Source organism: Apodemus sylvaticus, chromosome 12 (genome assembly GCF_947179515.1).
Source record: "Apodemus sylvaticus chromosome 12, mApoSyl1.1, whole genome shotgun sequence".
In the NCBI taxonomy this organism is placed as follows: Eukaryota; Metazoa; Chordata; class Mammalia; order Rodentia; family Muridae; genus Apodemus; species Apodemus sylvaticus.
This window is the reverse complement of record NC_067483.1, coordinates 97,723,240-97,747,369: the sequence shown is the minus strand read 5'-3', so window position 1 is coordinate 97,747,369 and position 24,130 is coordinate 97,723,240. Positions and strand designations below refer to the sequence as shown.

Sequence of the window (24,130 nt, the reverse complement as noted above, 5' to 3'; positions counted from 1 at the left end):
TACTTCTGACTGAAGGGGCCAGTGATGTCGGGTCTTATGGCATTTTCGTTTCCCCTCAACTGCAGGAGAAGGAAGGTAATGGTTACTGTCAGTTTCCAAAGCTAGTTGACCAGCGTGTGAAGAGTCCAAGGTGAGCAGCTAGCCAACCAGGGTAACTCAGAGGCTAATCTCACTATTTCTGAAGCCCAGAGAGCCGTGGCGTGGCCATGTTACCTCTGTTGGCTACCTCTTGAATGTGCCTCAGAGGGCATGATGAAGTAGAGGCTAGGGACTTGGGTGAAAGGAGTATATGAAAGGAGAAAAAAATTAGGTAACTGTCTCCTGGCACATGGGGCCCACTTTCTCAGTGGGCACCTTAGATGGTTCCACTGTGGGAAGCTGGGGACAGGGCCTCACAGGCCCCTTGTGGTGTAGTGAACCTGTAGGCAGGGGCCAAGTTCCCAATAAGACTGACTGATCTCTCTTGTTCCTCGCTCAGGGCTCAGGTTGGAGGCTGGAAGGCTTAGAAATAAATAGAACCAGGAACTTGATTCATTCATTAGTGGGCTGGTAAATGCTGCTTCCTACAGCAGTAGCAGGCATGGCATGCCACCAGGTCTGTCTGTCATAGAGCCTGTGGCTTTGACATTTCTCTAATATCACAGGACAGACAAGAGAGGTACTTCTATTGAGTTCTTTATGTACTTTCTCACTTTTCTGCTTGGGCATTGAAAACAAAGGTGTATCTTCCCCAAAGGCACACACACACACACACACACACACACACATACACACACATCAGCTCATACTGAAGTTATGGCCCAACCTGTTCCTCTTTCTACCAGCTCTTGCAGATTAAGTTTGGAAGCCTTTCTATAAAGAAGCAGGAAGACAGGTAGGTTTTGGAAGCAATGCCCTCTGCTCCAGATAGATCCGAGATCAGGGATGGCTTGGCTAACTGGTGCATGACTGAAAACCCTTTACCGCTGTTGCTATCTTTTGGCCTCAAAACCACCAAGCCATTTAAACAAGCTCTACACAGCACACTCTTAGTGGGTGGCAAGGAGGAGGAGAAAGACTTTCCATGCCTCCCTGTGCCAGTCTCACTGGTGACAAGCCAAATGGATCTTTTAAGAGACTGAATAAATGATGCCTAAATACATGTACACACATGGCCGACTGGGACGGTAGTCCCACAGAACGATCACTCGAAATCGAAGGGGAGAGGAGAGGGCAGGCAGGGTGGGCAGTGGGCTGGCAGTAGGCTGAAGGGCACACCCTCAGCCGGGGCAAGGCTCCATTCCTCGGCTGGTTCTGAGATTTAAAGTATTCATCAGCATAAGGAAGCAAGGGGCCGTTGGTTTATGATCTGTTTGGCAATATTGCGTTTTCTAGCTCCCCGCGTCTCCTTTTTTGTCACTGCGCTGCATTCAAGAGCAGTGAGAACAACTTTAAAACCCCTTACTCAACGGCTTTATTAGTGATAGCATCCCGTGACCTTTCTCAACATTCTTAAAGAAAAAGATAGCGCGCACTGCCGCTCCACTCTGCTCATTGTCCTTTGTTGGGGCGAACAAAGCATTTTCCACAGTGGCTGTAGCACGCAATTAGACAGCTTTCAATAGCAGTGTCTTGGCACATATCAAAGTTCAGAGGAGCCCTTAGAAAAAAAAAAGATGTTTTGTGGCAGCCTAGGGAGGGTCTCATCTTTCCTTCAGAAAATAGTTCAAGGCTCTTCTGTCTAGCTTCCCTACTTAGAGCTTTTTCCCCTCCTGCTTCATAAAGTTTAAAGGGGGTTCAGTGGAGTTCTGTGATCTATTTCCTTTGAAAGATTGTGCCTCGGCGCACAGAGGCCCTTTGACTTCAAGAGTTCGTGGATCCGTGTCTTTAGGTATCATATGTCTGACCTTATCAGTTACTCCATTTAATGTAGGAGAAAAACTCTCAACTCTTTGTGTTTGTCTGTTTTGCCTCTGTGAAATGATTTGGTGAAAAGACCATCCTTTTTAGCACACCACCGAGAGCCATTTCTGACTGTAACCTACCCTGTGGCTTTTTCTCTCTTAAAAAAAAAAATGTCCTTGTGTTTTGTGTATGGATGAGTTCACAGTGAGAATAGAATTATACAAGGGCGGACACACACAAAAAATTTCTTTTGCTTTTCTCCCACTCACTCCTCCCCGTGATCTGTTAGCTCCCTAGTGGCTATACCCCAATAGGCAAAGCATTTAGCAGGCACAGAGGTGGCAGTTGGGGTGCTGGGTCAGTGGTGGGCTTTCTCTTGCACTGGCCAATCCCTAAGGCCTTCATAATTAATTGCCCTTGGAAGATGACGAAGTCTGAGGACAGTGTGGCGGGGTGGCTATTGTCTGATGTGCAGCTCTCCTGGCCTAGCCTCTTTCTTCATCCCACAAAGGGTTATCAATAGAAGTGAGAGCTAAGTTCCCTTCCGAGAGCCGCTGGTGGTTGGCTGGGGCTTTTGGTACGGTGTGACTATTATGTCCAGTCTGTCCTGGATTGAATGTCTGGAGAAGTTCTAACGGCACGTTGAAAGCCAGCCTGAGTATGTGGCCTGGATTAAACAGACACACACAAACCCAGGGCTTGCTGAGACTTGCCCCTCCCCTTTCACCTGGATGACAACTTAAAACCCAATTTTCTCCTTGTCCCCTACCAGGTGGTATTTAGGTTTAACAACTTTCTTCCTTGTCAGTCACAGGGCAGAATATCTTCTACCACCTGCTCATTTCTCTTCATTCCATCCATATGAATCGGAAATAATATTTTCCCAAGCAGTCTTTCTGGGTGCAGCATCCGACTTTAACTCTTGAAAGTAGATTATTCTAGTTTTAACGCTCCTGCTGTCTCACCCTCCAAGATTGCCTTAAGCCAATCTCCAGGGCTGTTTGGTAACATGACATAAAACAAATACAATCTGTTCCCTAGCCCCCTCCCACTTCTGGCTGAAATACAAAGTAACGATGGAAGGTGGAGGCAGCTATCTCGGAAGAAAGACAGGACTCTCTCCAGCTGATCATTATGCTGCCTTTTCTATTAACTAGGGTGAAGCCAAGAAAAACAAATATAACCGTTCTTCCGAAGAGTTGAACTAGCAAATTATCAAGTTTTAAAATAATGGCACTGCAGAGCTTGTGGCAGCTTCAAGGCTGACAGGAGCCATATTGAAAAGAAATCTGCGTCCCTGACAGTGATTCTGTTAGGGTGGACCGGCCTGCAGGACGGCCACAGTCGACTCTGTCCCTGTGGCTTTTTGCAAACACTTTCAGAACAGACCTTTTAGTATTTAAGGGGAACCTGAATGTGGGCGTTGACACAAGAGATACAGTCAAACCAAAAAAGGGTCATAAAAAATTAAAGTTCCTCTTATGAATATTTCATGAGAAGCCATGAAAAGGGGCACTGGTTAGCCAGTCCTTTGTGCTTGGAGTTCTTCTTCCGGGCTCCGAGCTATTGTTCTTCCAACCTCTCAAGCAGACTTTCACTTTCAAACTGACAAAAGTCACTTAAAAGCCAGACAGCTGTACTAACACACCCACCTTACTGGGAGCGAGAGCCACACGGGGCAGGTGACAGAGCCTGCTGGGAGATCTTGTTTAAATGGAAGCCTGCCTTCCATTCCATACTTACCCAGTTGCTTTTACTCTCAGTGTGAGGTTAGCCCTTTGTCGTTGATGATAATTTGTGTTCTGGCCCCTCACAAGTTCTCCAAAACATATTTCTTGCACAGTTTTGTTTCTCTTATGCCTTAGGTTGTGATCAGAGTCGTACATGACAGAAGATGCAGATACTAGAGATTCAGTCCCCTGACTCTCGGGTGCCATTTCCCTCTGCCTCAGTATATTCAGCCTCTGCCGTTTACGATCTATCTTCCTGAAGTGGTTCAGATTCCCCTTGCCTGGTTAGTGGTAGCTGGGACCAATCGAGTGAGAACCCAGCAAAGATGGACATCTACCCCACCTGAGAACCTGAGACAGGGACATGAAGCCCTGTGTCTCAGTCCTCTGGGTCACAGCCATCACCACCATGGAAAGTCCTCCCTGTGTGTGTATTCCAGGCCTCCCTCCCCTGTCACCTTGTGTACAGTCTGGTCTGTGACACTGATGGTGATTATGTCATTATTTTGCTCTGGGGGCCCTGGCACATCTGCAGAGCCCCAGCGCATCTTTGTTGCGCTGGCACACGTCCCACGCCGCAAATGCTTCATTAGTCCTGCTGCCGGCCTCCTTGCCAGACGCGAGCGAGCGAGCGAGCGAGTGAGCGCCCAAATCCAGGCTTCTTTCTGCTCTGTTCTTTTGTGTGGCTTGATGAACGTGCGCTCATCTTCCCTGCTCTTCTGTATTTCCCTCGACTTCTGAACTCCAGATGGCCCGGTTTTCTTCCCCGGGCCCACTCCACAGTCCACAGGAGAAGCAAGGTGACTCTGCACCCCTGGCTCCTCGCCGTCAGAACTAAGGGCTTTCAAATCTGTAATTTGAAAAGATGGGAAGGGATGGTGGTAGACAAGGTTGGACTCTGAGGTGGTTAGACATGTCTTATTCCTGGGAAGTCTTTCCCGTCTTAGTCCTGCACAGCCTTTCCCTTGCTTCCAGAAGCCCAGCCTACGTATTACTGACTGCTACCAGTTCTCTGAAAACTGGCTGTTGTTAAAGGTTCCCTTTCTCTAAATGGACTTGGGCTCTTCACCACCGGCCCCTCCCCCCCATCCTTCCCCTCCCCCCCCCGTCCTTCTCCTCCCCCCCATCCTTCCCCCCCCCACCGTCCTTCTGCAACCAGCTCCCAAACCCGAAATGAAATGATCACCTGTTATTTAAAGTGATCAACACTTGGCTGTTCTGGAAAGAAGCTGAACTCCTCACTCTAAAAAGTTAGCCCCTATATGCTCGGCAGAGCCAGAGTCTATGAAGCTGTGCCGGCTCCTCCTCCAGGGACCACAGTCCACTTCAGAGCTTAATATCTTGGGCTGCGATGACTACATAATTGGTATGTTTAATTTCCCCTTAAATTTGAATTAATTGATCTGTGTTCTTGTGTGACAAGCAGCTTTCCCATAGAGACTTAACCGTTTTTTAGCCCCTGAACAGTTCAGTGTGTTATCAGTGTCTCTCTGTGGACAACAGCAGGCGATTTTCACTTTAAGGTATAGTTAGCTCCAATTTTCATGGTGCTCATGGTCAGACTGTTACTCTGAATCCTAACTCAGAATCTTAGAATAAAGGCCTTCATAGGATTAAGGAGGAGGTTGTTCAAAGATGGGTTGTTATTTTGTGCTGCTTTTCTGAGACATCCCAATACATTCCAAAATTGGGCACAAGAATATGCATGACCCCTGTTGTGAATATTCATGAGCAATCCAGCTGACAAGGTGCAGAGAGAGGAGGTTGGGGGAATCCCTGAACCACCCAGCCCTATGTCAGCAGTGGGCAGGGAACACACAGGGCAGGAGAAGCTGGTATCTGTCACTGATTGACTGCTTTTCAAATATATACCTCCCAGGATTGGGTCATTTTGGTGTCTTTCCCCCGAGGGCTTGTTAAAACCTTTTAAAAACTTATCCTCGTTCGTGGACTGCTGTTTTGATGTCTCTGAAAATGACCCCCTTGAAAATGAAGCTGTAGAGGGACATATTGCTGGGATTTGAGGACAGGGTCATAGCCATTTTCTCTGTCTCCTTTCTGATTTTACAGACTTTAGCATTGTTCCCCCCACTCCCAGTCTTCTCCTCTGCAGATTAAGGAGCAACATTCCTTTTTCAAAAGCCTAATCGCATGTAGTCGGTGGGCTACCCGGATCATTTTAGCTGCCCTGTGCAATACGTTTCTGCCTGACAGTGTTCTTTCCAGGGATGACGTCGGGGACTGAACCACAGGGCAGAAATCCAGGTGTGAGTGGCTGAGGTACACTTTGAGGACTGTCCCTTGTACACACACAATGGCACTCTGATAACTGTCTTACAGATGTATCCTCAGAAGTTGGAGTGATACCTCAGTACATATTTTTATTTATCTTCTGCTGTTGGGAACCAAACCCAGCCTTGCTCTTAAGAGGCAATGCACTCTATCACTGAACTACATCCCCAACCCCTGAGGAGCTTCTTGGTTAAAATGATCCCCTGGACCATGGATGATTAGGCTTTACCAAAGGACTATCAGATTCTTGGCACATTCTGATAGATGGAGTTTTGCACAGAGGACATATCCAACTGTAGGAAGAGTGGGTTGGTCTATGCCACTAACCATGTGTCCTCAAGGCATTTGTAATGAAACACTGTGGCATTTGACTTTATGGGAAATAACCTTGGTTTTGGACATGGATCCGTAGCAGTAACAAGGGTGATAAGAAAGCACTGCCTTTTCTGTATTGGGTCATATGTAGCATGTTTGTTTACAAGAAGCCATTATTGTATACTCAGCTATCTTCTTGAAGTCTTTGGAAAGTGCTCTGGGAACGGGTCCGCCATAGGACCCAGACCAGCGTTAGAATAGAAGTTCAGTACATCTGTGCTGAAGCCACTCAAGCTGGGGTCCAGGCTGCTCTGCTGCTGGCCAGCTGAGAATCACTGGCCAAGTGTCTCACCCTCTCTGTGCTCGAGTTTCTGTTCTGTGAATGGAGATGCAGTGGTACACACTCAGAGTTGAGAGGATTCAGCGTACCCGTACAGGGTTGTTAGTGCAAGGCTGTAGAAGCCGTGGAGTCAAGTGCTGTAGGGAGGAGCAGAAGTGGAGGCAGTGAGCAGTGGGGAGGACTGAAGCCCAGAGATCTGCTCCAGATGTGAGGAGGCAGAGGCAAGCAGAGCCCTCTCAGGCTAGCTGAACAGGGCTTCCGGTTCAGCAAGAAAACCCTGTCTCAAAACAAAACAAAAGTTCCAGTGGGATTAGGGGATGAGAAGGAAATAAACAAAATTCATTGTAATTATGTAAATGCATGAAGCTGCCAAACCATTCTCCAAAATGGTGGAAAGCAACTGAAGAAGGAGACACCCAACCATTGACCCCTGGTCTCTACACATGCGTGTGCACGCACACACATACATGTACACACCCAGAACCTCGTCATTGCTACATCATCAGGAGTCCAACCATTGTATCACTTCCTTCTGTCCCTTAGCAGCCAACAAACAATTCCCATCAGAATTGGGCCAACTGATCAATGCAAAACTAGCTTCCAAAACAGGAAGTGTTCCTTTCTGTCTTCTAGTCACGACTATGAGGGTACTGCCATCCAGGGACTTGCCTGGGCACTCTGGCTTCTGTTCCAATGTGTGTGTGTGGGGGGGGGGGGGCTGCAGAAAGGAGACCCGGCCTGCAGGGTCAGGCTCTGCCACACCCACCCCTCCTCATCTTGACCTTGCTCACCTGGAAAGGGATACAGTACACTCAGCTTTGTTCTGACACTGTAAGGCCGTGACTCGAGAGTAGAGGACATCCTGTACTCTCTCACAAAAGCCCCCAGAGCCCTCACGATGCGGCAAAGCTGTGAGCTCTGAGTGCTGAGGCCCTGGGGATCCAGATGGTGTTCACGTGGGACCACTTCCACTCGTGACTCTGCAGAGCTTAATTATCTCCGAGAGCATCTCCAGGGCGCTCATTTTCCTTTCCTCCCAGGGATGCCCTCACGGATCCAAATCCCAGCAGCACTCTTGGAGATGAGGAAATTCCCTTATTGGGATGATTGATAAAGACTAATACTTCAAATTGAAAAACAATTGATTGCAGCCTGGATTGTTGCACCCACCCCTCTCGTGGCTTGCCCTGGTGATGCGGCTACCCATCCAATGAGATGCCGACGTAGGCTTCGCCCGGGTCTAGAGCACGTAGTCTGTATTTGTGTGTACTAGGAAAAGCCGTAGACCTCAACACCTGGACACAAGCAGGCATCATGCACCTGAACACACTGTTCTACACCTCCACTCCTTCAAGGAAGACTTAGCACTATTTGAGATGTTCGGCCTCTGCCGCAAGGCATGATGGGTACTTTCTTCTGAGAGCATCTTCATCTTTTCCTTGGAAGGTCATTAGTCAAGACCACCAGTGGGATTAGTTCTATATGTGAGGGTTTGTTGTGGGTAGGCAGCAAATCCTCGTGGATTTGTATTGTTCACATTTCTTAGAGTTCATGTACCCAACTTCTGTTTCTGTAAGCATTTCTTACCATTTTCTCTTCAAATCTAATACTGCAGGGGACAGTTAGTACAAGGTGATATGTGGAGGGGATAAATGGCTGTGGTTTCAGGGACACCACATTCCGTTAATGTGTGTGTCACAGGAACCATCTTGTGACTGCACCTTGCATGGTCCCCTTAGGTGTTAATAGTACGTCTCCCAGCCATCAAATGTGCCCTGGTCTATCTGAAAAAAAAAAAAAACTCTTCCCTGCTTCTCTGAGCCATTTGTGTTTCTTGAGAGATTTCTGTGTCATCCGAATCTCATATGTGGCTTTTGAAGCTAAGGTGGTCCCTCTGACTCTCTATGGGGTTGGCTATGCACAGATGTCCGAGTCCCTGATATACAATGACACGGTATCTATGTGCACCCTGAACAACCTTGCTTGTGTACTAAATCATCTCTGCACGATGCAGGATTTCCATCACATCTCAAGGCTGTGGCAGTGGTTCATAAACTGCACTGTTCGGTAATAATAATATTAAAGAAAATAACTGTGTATGGATTCAGGATAGATGAATTTTCTTTTCTCAGGTGGCTTTGATCTGAGTTTGGTTGGCTCTGTGGAAGGTCAATTCCACAAGCTCACCTTCAGTTCTGCAGAGGCTAGTTGTGAAACAGAGACCAATGGAATTCCCCTGATATGCAATAACAACAACAACAACAACAACAACAACAAAAACCAACCGCCACCATCATCATCATCAACAACAACAAAAATTGAACAAACAAAACCTCACAGAACAATGATTGTGTAGTCATAATCAAGTGTTAGGAGGAAGGTTTGTGATCCGCCCGCCCCTATGAACAACCCAGAGGTTATCTGGGCTATCTTCCAGCCATTCCCAACAGACCCCATAAAAGGTGGTCTCTACTGGTTCACACCAGCAGGCTCTCTTTGGTATTTACCATAAACAAGCCTGTCCCCATTGCCCTGCTGAACCCCGACTCTGACCATAATCTTCCTAGAAACTTTGCTCCCATTGTCCCATCCACAGGAACACAGGCCATGCAGACCAGCTTTAATAACGGCCTAAGCAGGGCTTACTTATGAAGGGAAAGCTGCAACGGAAAGCTATCCCATGATGCACTGTCCAGCAGCACCAGAGTCGCTGCGGATTATCTGTGCCCCAGCCTCCCTTCACACAATATCGGAGCATTTAGGCCATGTTGATTTTGGATAATCTTCTATCCAGGAATGGCACCAAGCTTGGCTCTGTTTGTTTTAACCACCACATCTGGTGACTGCCATGAACACTAACCTCAAGAACTCTCAGTCTGTCTTGACGTGGGGGCACACACATCTGAGGAATGATGAGGCATTTCAGGGTGACGGCCAGAGAGACAATCCCAGCTCCCTGCGAGAACAGCTGGTGTGCCCATGGAATTAGTACACAATGAAAGAACATTGGTGTCTAGAAAATCTGGTAGACCTCAAGTCTGGCTAAGAACAGGAGTCATCTATGACCTGCATGCCAGCTCTAACTCTTAGTCACATTTTGACAGCCCCTGTGCTAAGAAAGGCTTTAGTATTCTTAAACAGTTATAAGATAGGAGATTATGTATCTGACAGCCACCCTTTGTCAAGGTTGCTAACCTCTGCTGGGGGCTGCTCTCCATCTTGAAAGCATGAACTAGATGAGATCCTTCCAGTTTCTGAAGCTACAGAATTGTATGACTGGTGGAGTCATGTTGTTCTAGCCTTTACCACCACAAGATAACAGATGGTCAGTCCCAGTCTCAGAGAGTGTTCAGCAACTTCTAAGATTTCAGAATTCTGTGCCACATCTTTGGGACGTGGACGGCGATTCTTGATATTAGTTTCTGGTGCTTTACTTGCTGTCTGTCAGTTTTAACTGGGACTTGCTCATCAGAGAAGAGCTAGAGAAGGAAGGAAATTTTACACCTCCCACCCCCACCCACTCCCAGAAAATCACAATTAAGGTTTCCTAAAGTGTCACTTCAAAAATTCCATTTGGGAGCAAATAAAGTGGCTATTTCCAGTATATCCTCGGACTAAATTTCAGCCCCATAAAATCAGTGTGACAGTCTCCAACGACACTTCATTCTGCTCGGTTACTAGCAACAGCTTCTCTCCAAGTTTGGAAAAGATGAATTTATTTTCCTATCTGTCCATGGAGGGATGTGTGCATAGTTAAAATATATGCACAAGTTATCGACAGGGTGAAGAGATGCTAAGACATTTTCTTTTTCTCCTACCTGGAAGTCATGGTTTCTGAAGATGCTACCCTCCAGGACCATGTTTCTGTAATGTGTATGTCATCAACAGCTTAAAAGTGCCAACATTTTATAGTGGGGCTCTGAATTTTCTAAATATCTGTTCTTTAGAAGGCAGAGACAGCAATTCAGATAAGGAAACAAAGAAAATGGGCCAGGTATTTCTCTGTTTGTTGTACATGCTGTGGTGCAGAGCTGTGCAGATGGGGTGTGTCTCCCTCCCCCGCCCCCCAGCAAGGTCCAGTTCCTCTGATCCTTCTCCTAGGGTTTTACTGCTTGCAATATGGCTCCCTGACTTCTCCTCAGCCAGCTCCCTGTGACTGTTCCTTTCTACAGTGGCCTCTCTGGCACTCTGCAGTCTTTGGCATTAGCAAAGGCAGGTACTCTGTTGGGGCAGGTCACAAGTCTTGTCTGGGAGTTAGATGCCACAAGCCGGGTGCACATCAGTGCGGTGGGAACACACAGAGGGGCATGTCTCCCTTCAGCCAGCTTTTCTAATCACCTTGCAGCTCTTAGAGGGCAGCCTTGGGACTCTGGGGTAAACCGCCCCTCCACTTCCTTCCTGGGATCAGGGGTCTGTTCCCTCAACCCCACAGGCCTCCCACATTAGCATGACATTGCCCGATGGAGGAGTGCAGGCTGGGAGCAGCTTCTACCAGCTGAACCCTCGGATCCCCAACTCACTGGAGAGTCTGGCTTTGGGATTTTGGCAAGAAGGCCTATTGCCCATGGGGTCAGCATGAATAAAGATTTCTTTCTTCCTTTCCTTTTTAAAAGTCAAACATCAACTGAAACTCTTCCCAAAGCACCCTCTGTCCCCCATTCTCTCTCTCTCTTTCTCTCTCTCTCTCTCTCTCTCACTCACACACACACACACACAGAGAGAGAGAGACATACACAACCCCCTTCTCTCTCTCTACCACACCCCCACACACAAACATGCCCCCACATGCACATACACAACACCCTTCTGTCACACAGACACACACAAAACTCCCTTCTCTTAACATCTCATCTGAGAAAATCTACCCTGTGTAAAATTTGAACATCAAATCCATTCTAAACCAGTCTTATCATTTAGAAAGTATGTTTGTCCAGCTCTGTAGTAGGAACAGACAGACCATTTGAAGGCCACATACCTTTCAAACCGTGGTTGCAACACGTTTGCCCTGTTTTGAAACTGTCTTTCTCCAGCCTAGGAAAAGGAAAACCTATTTGACAAAGTGGCGCTCTGGCCAGTTTATCTTGGAATATGGCTTTAGCTCACAGAGTCGATTGATTTTCTTAAATTAATGTTTACAGAATGCTACTGAATTTTGCTCAACAGAACATTGTTCTTTTGTAGCTTTGTTTTAAAATAAAAGGGGGTGGGGGGAGATGAGGTACAGACTATTGTGCTGTATGTTCTTTTGCTTAAGCCAAGGAAACACAGCCCCCACCCCCCAGCCCCCAACCCCACGTGTGTGTGTGTGTGTGTGTGTGTGTGTGTGTGTGTGTGTTTAAATGTTTCCTAAGAGTATTTTTTTCTTCAGATGTTTAAGTAGCTAAGTGTGTAGTTAGTAAATAGGTTCACTCTTGGGGCTGAACATTACACAGTATTAAACTAATTCCCCAAGGGGCCTGAAAGTTGAATGTCCCCTGCAGCGCCAGAGGGAGGGAGGATTTAGGCCTAATCTTAGTTATTGTGAAAACCTCCCTTTAGCCTGCTCTAACTCTGGAGGCTGCATCCTCCTGCAGGCAGGTAGAGCACCCTAACCAAATTTACATGCCATTTGGCCCCTTTGTTGAGAACTCAAAACAGGGGCTAATACATAGTCAGTGTGTGCAGATGACTCAAAACTGGCTCTTCCCAAGGAAGAACCCACGGCCATCCAGCCCCCGACACTGCAGAAGGTGAGACTTTGAGTCCCAGTTATGAAATAAGCAAAATAAAACACAAAGCATCTTTCTCCATGTGTTGGCACAGCCAACAATGTCACCCAAGCAGACCCCAAACCAGACTTTGCACATGCTTATTAACAATGAGAAGATGCTTCACAGGGGAAAAACTCTGTTCTGAAGCGTCTGTCCACTATTTTACTTGGGCTTGCCTTCCCATACACATCCCCTGAGCAGAGAAGGCCCTGAGAGAGAATCCCACAGCACACCAGTAGCATCCTGAGCCTCCTAGACTTCTGAAAGGCCAGGGAGTCTGGCTGTCCACACAGCACAACTGAATGTGTCTGGCATCACGTGACCATATTTCATAGGCCCATGACTTCTCTTTTCTGCTCCTGGCAGGAGTTAGGGTGACCACGACAGAGGCAAGGAGACACAATACCATGTCTGTATCTGTTCTGGCTAATGATGTCTCTGTGAGGAGTACAGCACCATCTGAGTTCATCTATCAAAGCCCACTCCTGAGCAGTACAGGTCTCCAGCTTACACCACTGCTGTCAGGAGACAGGCCTCTCCTTGATCAATATTTACTTAACAAACAGCAGGGATGGGCCAATTTGTTTAGAGGAATCATGTGCCCACCAGGGTGAATGGCTCGGAAAGAACTTCAGTGTTTGTCCCTTTCCTGGGACCTTTGTGTCCCAGGCAAGCCCATGTGTGGTGGGAGGGGAGATGGATGTGTTTTCTCTTCTGAATTCTTCCAAAGACATCTCTGAAATGTCTTGGTGTCTCTGCTCGGCGAACTGTCGTGTTCATACGTGTAGAGGGCTCATGGTGTGTATTTAGTTTTGAAGAACATTTTAGAGTCTGATTTTTCTCAGCACATCTCTGTGCATCTGTGCAAGTTACACATTAATGGAAAGGGATATATATATACGTATATATATGTGTATATATATATACACACACATAAGTTTATGTATATATAATCACTATATATATATCACTTACTCTTAATATATATACAAACATATACTTAAATGTGTATGTAAAATATATATAAATATATAAATATATAAAGCCCCAACCCTCCAAAAGTCTCTGCAGATTTTCAAAGATGTCTAGCCAGCCCTGGGCCTCACATGTATTTAACTCTCCTCTTAAATACAAAATCAGCAGTGCCGCCGAAGTTGAAACCACTTTTCTTTCAACTTGCGACTGTTGGCCAGCTCCAGTCCCTGTGACTTGGAGGCATCTGTGGCTAGTTCGAGGGGTTTTGTTTCAGTCAATGGGGAGGGTCTGGGGATCCTGGGGGTGGGGGAGTTATTTATTTATTTGATTTGGTGAGTCCCAGAGTTGTAAAAGGCTGTCTGAAATATTCATGCAGAGTGGTCTGAGAAGCCGGTTTCTGTTTTATTTACTGCACAGTAGAACAGCCACAGCGGATTAGCTCTACAATACCCGTAACAAAAGCCCAACAGCTGATGCATGTGATGTTAGGAGGTGACAAAACAGTTAAAGTATGCTGCTGGCTATGGGCAAGCCGTCAGCAGATGCAGACAAAAGGCCTGTGACAAGAATAACTCTCTCCAAGGCGAGTAGGGAAGAGTATCCAAAATACCAGCACCCTTTTCTCCTTGACATTGTCTTCTCCAAGTCAGCATTTATTGCCCTTTTATAGTATTAAAAAAAAAAGTGGGGAAGGAGGAAGAAAGAAAATCCCCGCACAAATACACCTCACCAAGATACAAGCAGGGCTCTCATTCTCTCTCTCTCTTTTCTCCCCTCAGTCGCTCCTGTCATCCTTACATGTCTTCCGTTTATGTTGAAGTTGGTGGGGCGATGTGGTGTGGCTTAAAAGATAAAAGTGTCCAAAACATCTTCCTCACTAAGATTGGAATCTTTGGATAGGTGAAGCAGCCCTTGGGCGGTGGTGGTTCTTGGGGAAGGGTTGGAGGGGGGAAAGGGTTGCGGGTGGGGGGGCAGTGCTGGGCTTGGTTTCCATCCATTTCAGTAAAGAGGATTCAGTGAGCCGAGGCCAGGCGGACAGTTTCTGAAGGGGACCAAGAATGGAGGACTGTCCACGGGGACCTGAGCACAGGGCAGGGTTATGCCCCCCACTCCCCCCCACCTTCCCTCTACCCTTCCCCCCCACCCCCGCAAGAGGCCAGCGAGCAAGCGAGCTGAGGGATGCTTCAGAGGTGTGAAAAATCAGCTGCTCTGTCTCCAGAAAACAGGAGAGACTGTCTTCTTTTTAACCTTTGTAATTCCCCCCTCTATTCTCTGTGACATTCATTCAGCTGCCAAGAGCGTTTGGCAAGGTTTGGGCCAGCAAGCACACTTCCAGTGACCGCTAACCTTGGTATGTCCTGACACTTATGATGAGTGTCTGCAGGACACAGAAGGCAGGCAGCCTGCTATGTCAGGCTTTCATTATGGACTGCAGAGACTGGGGACAGCCCGTTTAATAAAACAAATCATCCTTGAAGGTAAAGCAACTGGGAAGAGGAGGAGGAAGACAGGAGGGGGATGTCTTTGCCACTCAATCCTATGAGAGAGAGAGAGAGAGAGAGAGAGAGAGAGAGAGAGAGAGAGAGAGAGAGAGAGAGGCGGCAAAACATCCACCCAGCCAGCCCCACTGCATGTGCCTTCTGCTGCCCAGCTGTGGTCTAAGCAGACGGAACTCCTTCCTTCCATCCTCTGGAAGCCCACAGCCCCTGGCTCGGCTGTGCTGGATAAACAAGAGCAGATAATCGGATGGAGCTGGTAGGTGCTTGTTGCCCATCACCCTTCAGAGTGAGCAGTGTATTCAAGTACCTCATCATGAGTCTGTTTTCTAAATGTCAAGGCAAGACTATTTGGGGTGAGGCTCCTAGGGCAGGATGCCTTTTTATCAGAGCAAAGTTTCCACTGTCCCCCTCCTGAAGAACTCCCGGCCAAGCAGCTCCCACAATAGCCTCCTAGGTCTGCCAAAGACTTTGGAAGCCTTTTGTTTTTCCCCTGTGGCATGTCCAAAGGCCTGGCCTCCCCCTCCCCCGCCCCCAGCCGCCTGCATTGTCTTGCATTCCAGCAACTTGATTGACTGTCGCACCTGATGCTGAGGAGACTCGAGGCTTCACTGTAGAGATTGCTGGGTTCTATTAAAAGAAACCCAGATAAGGGATTACTTGTCACTAAGGGCTTCTCTGCAGATGTTTATTAGTGATTGGAAAGCTATTAGGTGTGAGGAGGTGCCTAAAATATGGGCAATATCGTGTTCCTAATCCTGAACCCCGATGCCCCTTGAAACATCAGGAAGATGCTACCTTTCCCCCGTAAGGGAAGGAGGAGAGAGGCTCTGTTTTGTGGGTGAGATCTCTACCTGGGGGTGGGGTACCTCAGCATTCACTCAGAATGACCATTGTTACCCCGCTCTACCTCCGGAGCCACCATCCAAGGGGATCTGCTCCAGGGTCAGAGGATCTCCAAGAAGCCTTTACCCGGTCCTCTGAGCGTGCTCTGCCAGAGCACGAGATAGGTTAGCACAAAGAGGACCCCATTCCCAATAACCAACCCAGCGGCCAATAACTCTCTTAACCCATTTTATTTACATTAACGTTACTGGCTCCTTGCACATGGTTTTCTTCAGTTATAGAGACATAGCTGGTCAGGAATTTGTTGCCTCATGCGAGTCAACTGGTCTTTATAAATGCCTGGCTGGGACACAGGTCTATCCTCACAGGCACCCCGGAAGGAAAAGGCAGGAGGGTCACAAGTTCAAGGAAATCTTCTCTGACTACGTGCTGAGTTCAAGGGCAGCCAGAGCTACATGAGACCCTGGGTCAGAAAGGAGGGAAGGAAGGAAGGGAGGGAGGGAGGGAGGGAGGGAGGGAGAGAGGGAGAGAGAGAGGGAAAAAAGGAGAGAGAGAAAGGAAGGAAGAGAAGGAAAGAAAGAGGGAGAGAGAGAAAGGAAGAAGGAAGGAAAGAAGAAAGAAAAAGAAAGGAAGGGAGAAAGAAAGAAAGAAAGAAAGAAAGAAAGAAAGAAAGAAAGAAAAAGAAAGGAAGGGAGAAAGAAAGAAAGAAAGAAAGAAAGAAAGAAAGAAAGAAAGAAAGAAAGAAAGAAAGAAAGAAAGAAAGAAAGAAAGAACGGAAGAGAAAGAGAAAGAAAAAGAGAAAGAAAGAAAATATAAACTAAAACTAAGTTAGTAATGGAAAAGCATGCAGAGGAGACCAACATGTTTTGTCAGAAAGATGTCATAGCTCACCACCATCTTTATTTCATGATTTCTCATTTCAGTGAATCTCATAGATTTTTCATCTATAAAACGGTGTTTTCTGAGATCCGTGTTACTTAAAACTATAACTTTTCATTAGTTCGCTTCTTTGGGTTTTTTGTTTTTTTGTTTTGTTGTGTTGTGTTGTGGTAGTACTGAGGATTAAACCCAGGGCCTCATGCAGGGTTTAATCTGCTGAGCTGCACCTAGCTCTGGGTGTCTTTCCTCAAAGTCGTGCAGGAGAATATCAGCAGACTACAGAGCATTGTGGGATGGGGCAGGGGGGAGGTCTCATGAATGACATCAGTGTTTATGGAATAATAAAAGGCCTCCCCTGGGACATGTAGGTGACACAGAGTAAAGACCTGGGCTCCCCAGCCAGGACCCCTCATGATGAGGACAGTACACTGAAGCCAGTTGCAAGGAGATAAAAAGCCAGACACAGTGTAAAAGCTGTCACAGGGCAGCGGAGATGGTGACCTCAAGAAGTGAATATTTAAAACAGGACAAGACCCATTCGGCTAAGGCTCGTGGCCTCTGAGAACTGAAGTAGAGACTTGGCACAGTTCCTCAAGTCCCTCTGTCCTCTGTGAAATCCTAAATTGCCCTTCCCCCTTCAGAGTTCATGCTGTTGTAGAGTTATCTAGACAATTCTGCTCCTGACAGCTTCCACAAGGCCCTTCTCCCTGGCCCTGGCTGTGGGTGGATAGGGTAGGCGGGAGGGGGTTGGGCGTATCCTTGGAGTGGGTGGAGCATCTGGCTTATCCACTCTTTCTAGTGCTCACACCTGTGTCTTTCAGGGCTCTATCTCCTACAGCTCTAGGGTTGTTGTTGAAGGAGGACAGGTCTCCATGGAGGTTCTGTTGCCAGCAGCCTGTGAGAGCGCACACCATTTGTACCACTGATCTTTGTACGTGTTAGCATTTGGCTGCAGACCTATGCCCAGCCACATGGCCTCTCTCAGCAAGGCCCATTTGCTATGACTTGTCATTGGGTGGGAACAGGATGCTCACTCCAGGAAATCCGCATGTGTGCAGGTGCTTCCATGGACTCTGTGTGGTTTCTCAGCAGACTGGTGTTTGTCCAGCCGGGGAGAAGGAGCCCTTGCTGTACTTCCAGTCAGCTCTGAGCTCTGTCCCCACGGGCCACATAAATGCTCTGGGAAGAGATTGCTCAATGCCCTCCTCTTATTTCTGAGACAGGGTCTCGGTGTAGCTCTGGCTGGCCTGGAACTCAGAGATCCAAGTGCTCAGATTGTGCCTGTTCTAGACTCAATGCTGGGTGGGGCCTTTCTTTCTTTTCCCCTTTTTTTTCTGGAAAACTACTAGATTTCCCTAAAGAACGGTTGGCTAGCTATTGGAAGAAATGAGAAAGTCAGGGACATCCATTGATTATTTTAGTTTTCTATGTTGCCTAACATTTATTCACATGTATGTGTATGTGTGCACATATACATGGATATATGTGTATGTGTGCACATATGTCCTGTTGAGAAAAGGCAGAGAAGGGACTGCATTTGTTCTTGGACAATCTCTTCCTGTTGCTTCAGTAATGAAGGCCTTTCATGTTATGTCTGTGAAGAACATATGTATATATCATGTTATATACAGATGTGCCTGCATATACACTACCACACATATATGTCCTCATACATCTGTACTTAGTGTAAAAATAAAATCTCACTAATGTATACTAGGAAATGATTAATCTGTGCAATTATTTTATGAATCCATCATGCCGATGGCCTCATGGAGACGCCATACTTGACTGTGAGTTACCTCTAAAGAATGCTAAGTATACTTCTCACAATCAAAAGGTCACACTATTTAATGAGCAAGACAAGAGAACACAGACAGACAAACAGGCAGGCAGGCAGGCAGCTCACATACATTAACTGCTATGGAAGCAAGGGCTTGACAAATAGAAATTCCGAACGGATTACTTGGGGAATGATAATCTTGGAGTATAATGGCCTTGAACAAGCCCTTCTGATCTCTCCATGCCTCTGTTTTTTTCAAGGTATTTAAACAACAACATTTTACAAAGAGGTTGAAAGAACGGAATTGCATTCACTATGTAATGTAACATGGTACCCAACATGGTAAACACTCAGGAAGTGTTAGCTTTTATAACAATGATCAATTGTACAAACTGCTATCTAAGGAACTATTCTAATGCTGAAGCAAAAAGTAGTACTTCAGAGTTCAGCTTAAGTTTCATAGCTCAAGATTTTTTGCTGTTATCTTACCTCTTTATAGTACTGACTGTTTTAATAAACAATTGCACATGTAGGAACAGTTCTACGATACAAACAGGGAACTAGTTTTAAAGTTTCTTCATTGAAGTTAGGGATTTCGTTTATGTAGAAGCCCAATATGTATTATTCTATTCCGAGAACACGCTATTTCTTCCCATAATGGAAGTCAAAAGGAGAAAGGAATCAAATTCTGAAAAAAAAAAGGAGATGGCAAGTATCTTCTAGAATGGACGGACCTGCTTAACCACGTGAGGATATGGGTCTCTTTCCTCTACTGTGGCGTTCCACGGTGAAACCCTGACGTTGGCGGCGGGTCCCATGTACTCTGCGCACGTCTCCTCTGAAACCCACGGGGCAGCCGCCCGCCGTCTATCACAATGCTGCTATATATAACAACTCTACACAAGAGAATAGAGGCCGGCCATTTTTAGAAAATGCAGGTGCTGTCTAAAGCCCCCCTTCTGAGAGTGTGGACTTAGCTCAGTTTCCTTTGAAGAACTGCAAACTTGAAACTGAAAACTTTATTAATACCATTGTCTCCTTGTATCAGCAGGTTCCAGAGAGATTCCTGGAAGTTGCGCAGATCACATTACGGGAGTTTTTCAATGCCATCATCGCGGGCAAAGATGTCGATCCTTCCTGGAAGAAGGCCATTTACAAGGTCATCTGCAAGCTGGATAGTGAAGTCCCTGAGATTTTCAAATCCCCTAACTGCCTACAAGAACTCCTTCATGAGTAGAGATTGCAACACTCGTTTGAATGTATGGATGGAAGAAGTCCCCCTTGGGTGTCCAACTCCTCTGTGTCTAGATTTTGGTTTTATATATTTGTGTGGGGGAAGGCATGGATACGTTGTGATGTCAGCTGGTGGTTCCTGCTCATCCTCTTTGGGTTTCTTTTATTTTCCCTCATCACAAGGGGATGTGTATTTTCCTTCTACACCTTTAGTTTACTTTTGCCCAAGGCCCTTAATATTTGGAGACTTAAGGTAGGGTTGGTTTTCAGGACAAGGGAGTGCCAGCCTGTGAACAGCGTTAGAGAGCTGTGGAGTAGCCGGTGACTGTGACACAGCTCACATGCATACCCCGTGCTGTGTCTCCTGTTTCTCTAGGGTTGAGAAGTTCTGGAAGAAGCCGAGGAAAGCACTTCACACACTGGAATACCTTGTTTGATTAGAGCCTGATAAGCAACCTTTTCCTATGCATTTAAACCAATGCCCTTGGCAGCTGGGTAGCTCACATCTCAAAAGTATCCTCAAAGGACAGATTTTTTTTTTTAAAGAAAGATTGTCACCAAGGTCCTTTGTAAGAGAAAAGGCATAAACCCCCAGACCCAATTTTGTAGAAAACCGACTATCCTGAGACGAGGCTGGGAACGCACACAGGTTGGCCTGCGCTCTGGCCTGCGCTCTGTCTCTGTGAACTTTTAGAACAGGCTCGTGGTGGTGAGATGTGAGCTTGGCTGTGTCGATTTTGAGGAAACCCCGTGCTTTGTCACTAGTTGCTATTTACTTTGCTTCAGATATTAAAAGGCATGTACTTTTCAAATGTATCCTTTGCTTGACTCTCTTTATCCGCTTAGCATTGCTGTTGCTGTGTAGCCTTCTTTCTTCTCCTAAAGCACGAATGTCTGGATACCGTTCTACAGTAAGGAATTAAGGAATCCCACTGGTCATGAAATCCTCGGCTACTCTTGGAGCACACTGGCAGCTGCTTAGTGGACCTGATCTTTACTTCCTGTGAGGACATACCCGGGAGTGGCTCATTTGCATATGGGTATGGAGGGTGGCTGTCTGTCTTTTCCCTCTGGGTTTATAATATCTTAAAGCGGCTGACCATGTCTCTTCTGCTACAGAAGCTAATATTGACCTAAGTGTGTACAATAGGTTACTTTGGGGTGATCCAGGAAGACATGAGTCCAGCACACTGAGAGAGCTAGCTGCTCTTTCTCCCACCCTCAGACGGCTCTTTCCAAACCCCCAGGGTTCTGATGTTGTACCACCACCTACACTGGCATTTTAAAATGCTAAATATCACTCATGCTTGTTTTCGTAGCTGGATTTTGGTGTACGGGTGCAGTAAAGAGCCCTGTTCACTCTAATTGTGTGATCCCGGGCCCCTGCTTTCCCTTAGATAATCTGATATGCACATTGTAAAAAATGACATAGCAACAGATCTGGTATTTAAAACACAAAGGACAGGACCGCCATTTCCCCCTTAATTTCTTAAAAAATAAAAACCAGTGTTTGACTTTGGAGGACTCGGGTCAGCCCTTGTGACTGTCTAGCTGACTGCAATGCCGTAATTCAACATCATTTATAAATTCTGCTGATGGGCAGGGATGTATGAACACAATTATTGTCAGCACAAAGCCTTAAAACCTGCTGACTTCAAGCTAAACAGTGAAGCCCTGTGAGGCCCAGGATCTTCCGGGAGACCAGAAGGCCCCGGCGATACGGACAGAGCACGGATTAGTATACTCAGTGCTGTCCACTCACTACAGTAACATCCACTGATGCTCACACAGCCATTCCTGAATAGATAATTGGTAGAATATTTTTGCTATTTTTCTGGGTGTCTTTAAAACAAAACAAAACAAAACAGCCCAGGTAGTCGATTATACCAGTGAGACAAATGTTACAAATTAAACAGAAGAACCAGAAACCCAATCAATACAAATTATGGAAGTCTCTGGCATGCGTTGTTGGCAAGCCTGGGGCACTGTGGTTCCTGCAAGAGTCCACCAGGGTCCTGGTTGTTCTGAGTCACATGTCAATCAGATCTCCCCCATTTTACCCTTTGCAAAAGCAAAGCTGCAGTGTAGTTGCTTCGGTAGAGAGACTGCTAGGTATCTTAGTTATCTGGGGCAAATGAATATTGACTCTACACTTTATCTCCATTTTTAAAATATTGTTTTCCTCTGCCTTTCTGATTTAAATAGACAAATTTAGAAAAAGAAGAAGAAAGATGTGTTTTCTATTAAATGTCAGTGCCCTTAGCTACCTAGACTCTCCTCTTGGTGTTCTCTGAGGCTGGGGATGATCTCACTCTGTCAGCATGAGGACAGACAGCTCCAAGCTAGAAGCAGGTCTCCACAGGTTTGCACTGAGGTGGCTGCTCCTGGTTTAGCCACTGGACCATGAGTCTCCCAGTGAGACTGTAGATGACAGAAGCCTGTCTCTCAATACTCCTCCCAAGCAGTTAGTTCTTAAATAAAACAAACAAAAAACCCAAATAAATAAATAAGAATAAAATTACCTAGTATTGATCACATCTTAGTCCAGCACTCACCAAGTGAAAACCGCTTTGTGCACGGGAGAAAGTTAACTTTTCACCATGGGAACGTGGGGACCAGTTCTAAATTCTGTGTTGCATTTCCACATGGCCACTTCTTTTATGCTAACCCTGTATTATTTTTTTGTGTGTGTACACTTAAGGTGATAGTCTGTGCCTAGATCTAAACTACACCAGCGTGGGGATTTAAAAAAAAAATCCTTCAAACACCAGTTCTCCCCCCACCCCCCACAAGTACAAATGTTCTTGTGCCTTCTGTGGCTTTCTGTCTCATTTCTTTTTACTTTACTTCCAACTACAGCTGCAATAAACACTAATTTCTTTTCCTGGCTGTTTGACATGATGTTGATAGCTATGCATATTTTGCGTCTTTTTAAAAACAAAGCGGGAGAATAATGTTTTTGAAGAAGAGAAATTTTTAGAACAGTTTGATACACCGCAAATTATTTTTTTCCTCAATTATCTGAGCAGCATTAGAGTTTTTGGAGATTCTTGTAGAAGCCGATTTTTTTGTAACTGTGGTGTGACTCTCGTGTATTGTTAGCCTAATGAGAAGCACTCTAGAAGCAATATTTCATACCATGTGCAATGTGTGTGCAGAAGTGTGGACGTGAGCACGCAGGCACACACATGTAAAAATATACATATGTATGCGTGTGAAGTGGAAAGCTTACCTTTTCTTATCTAGACTTAAGAACTTATTTTAGGCATTTGTTATGTTTTGTGAAGAGAATGTTCTACTTGCAACAACACAACACTTAATTCTTACTGTCTCTCTGGCTGTTCAATGGAGGTGTTTTTGCATTCAATGGTAAAACTACGTGGAAGATGTTAGGATCTAGTAACTATTTCAGTGAACGTTCACCCCATATTCCTGAAGTTTGCTTTGTGCCTCTGAGTGTTACTTAATTGAAATATTTTATGTTTGAAGAATCCTTGTTACTGTGCTAGGAATATGGGTGAATATCATTTTAAAAAAATATTAAAAAACGTCAAAACAAAAACACTAAAGCAAAGGGGAACTTTTATAAGGAAATGTAAATATTTAACCTCATGGCCGTTGTTACGTAAGACATGAGATCTTAATAAATAGCTACAGTCTCACAGCATCTGTTGAATTTATTAGAGACATTACAGTGACTGTACAGGCAGTTGAAAGCATCTCAAAAGTCCTGCTCTCTATGTTCAAAAGATAACAGTTTCTAACAGAGGGCAAGGGTACAGGCGTCTCTGTAAATCTATGATGACGTTTCTTTTCTGTGTACATGAAGACATTTAGTAAGTAATCCCCCATGTCCCCACACACATACAGGTTAATATCAATCACTTAGTTAAAGAATTTTGGGAGGGGTTAACCATAGACTGCTCCTCAAAAGCAACCACAAATTAATCAAAGCAAGAGTGGTTTACAGATATCCCCCAAAGCCGCAGTGTGTGTAAGCACGTGAACAAATCTCTTTGCCACGTGTATCATAGAGAATTCATTGGTGTGAACAGCACAACCGTCTCTCCTGGTATAAACTCTGTGCCTGCAGATTTACAGCATTGTTTTCAAAGGCTCCCCTCGGAAAGTGTAACGGTTGGTTTATGTCACTGCGTCATGCTTACACGTGAGGAAGTTCTACTTTGCCTCTGTAGATCTGTTGGTTTTAAACCTTCTAAAAAACCTAAAGCTAAAATCCTCCTCTTCAGAGCTGGGGTCCAAACCGCTGTTTAATCTTTGCATCCTTTTGAATGATCCTTCTAAGACTATGTGGAAGCATGTGGACTTTGAGTCTTTTTAACTGAGCGCTCTCTCAAATCAGACACCCCTAATGTGCAGACACCTGAATGAGCAGGCAAATGGCCTATCTTTGGGAAAAATGGATTCACAAGATTTTTTTTAATAACCAATTCCTCTGCATATGGGGTGGGGGAGGAATAAAGCATTTTAAAGTTGTATGTTGCCACTTCAAATTTAGAAAAAGAATTGATGTATTTGGAGTTGGTCTCAGCTCTCTAGAAGGGTCAAAGGTCACAGCTTCCCCCAATGTTGTCCCAGCCATTTCTCAT

At 45.8% G+C, this 24,130-nt stretch overlaps 1 protein-coding gene across 1 annotated transcript in view; it reads left to right on the top strand.

The window, feature by feature from the left end:
• Prox1 (prospero homeobox 1) overlaps positions 1 to 20,179 on the top strand; it is a 47,713-nt gene extending 27,534 nt beyond the window's left edge. The window contains exon 5 of the mRNA XM_052200533.1: positions 19,339 to 20,179. Within this exon, the coding sequence (XP_052056493.1) occupies positions 19,339 to 19,524 (186 nt within the window). The 3' untranslated portion in view covers positions 19,525 to 20,179. The remainder of the gene's footprint in view (positions 1 to 19,338) is intronic.
• The last annotated feature ends 3,951 nt before the right edge of the window (positions 20,180 to 24,130 follow it).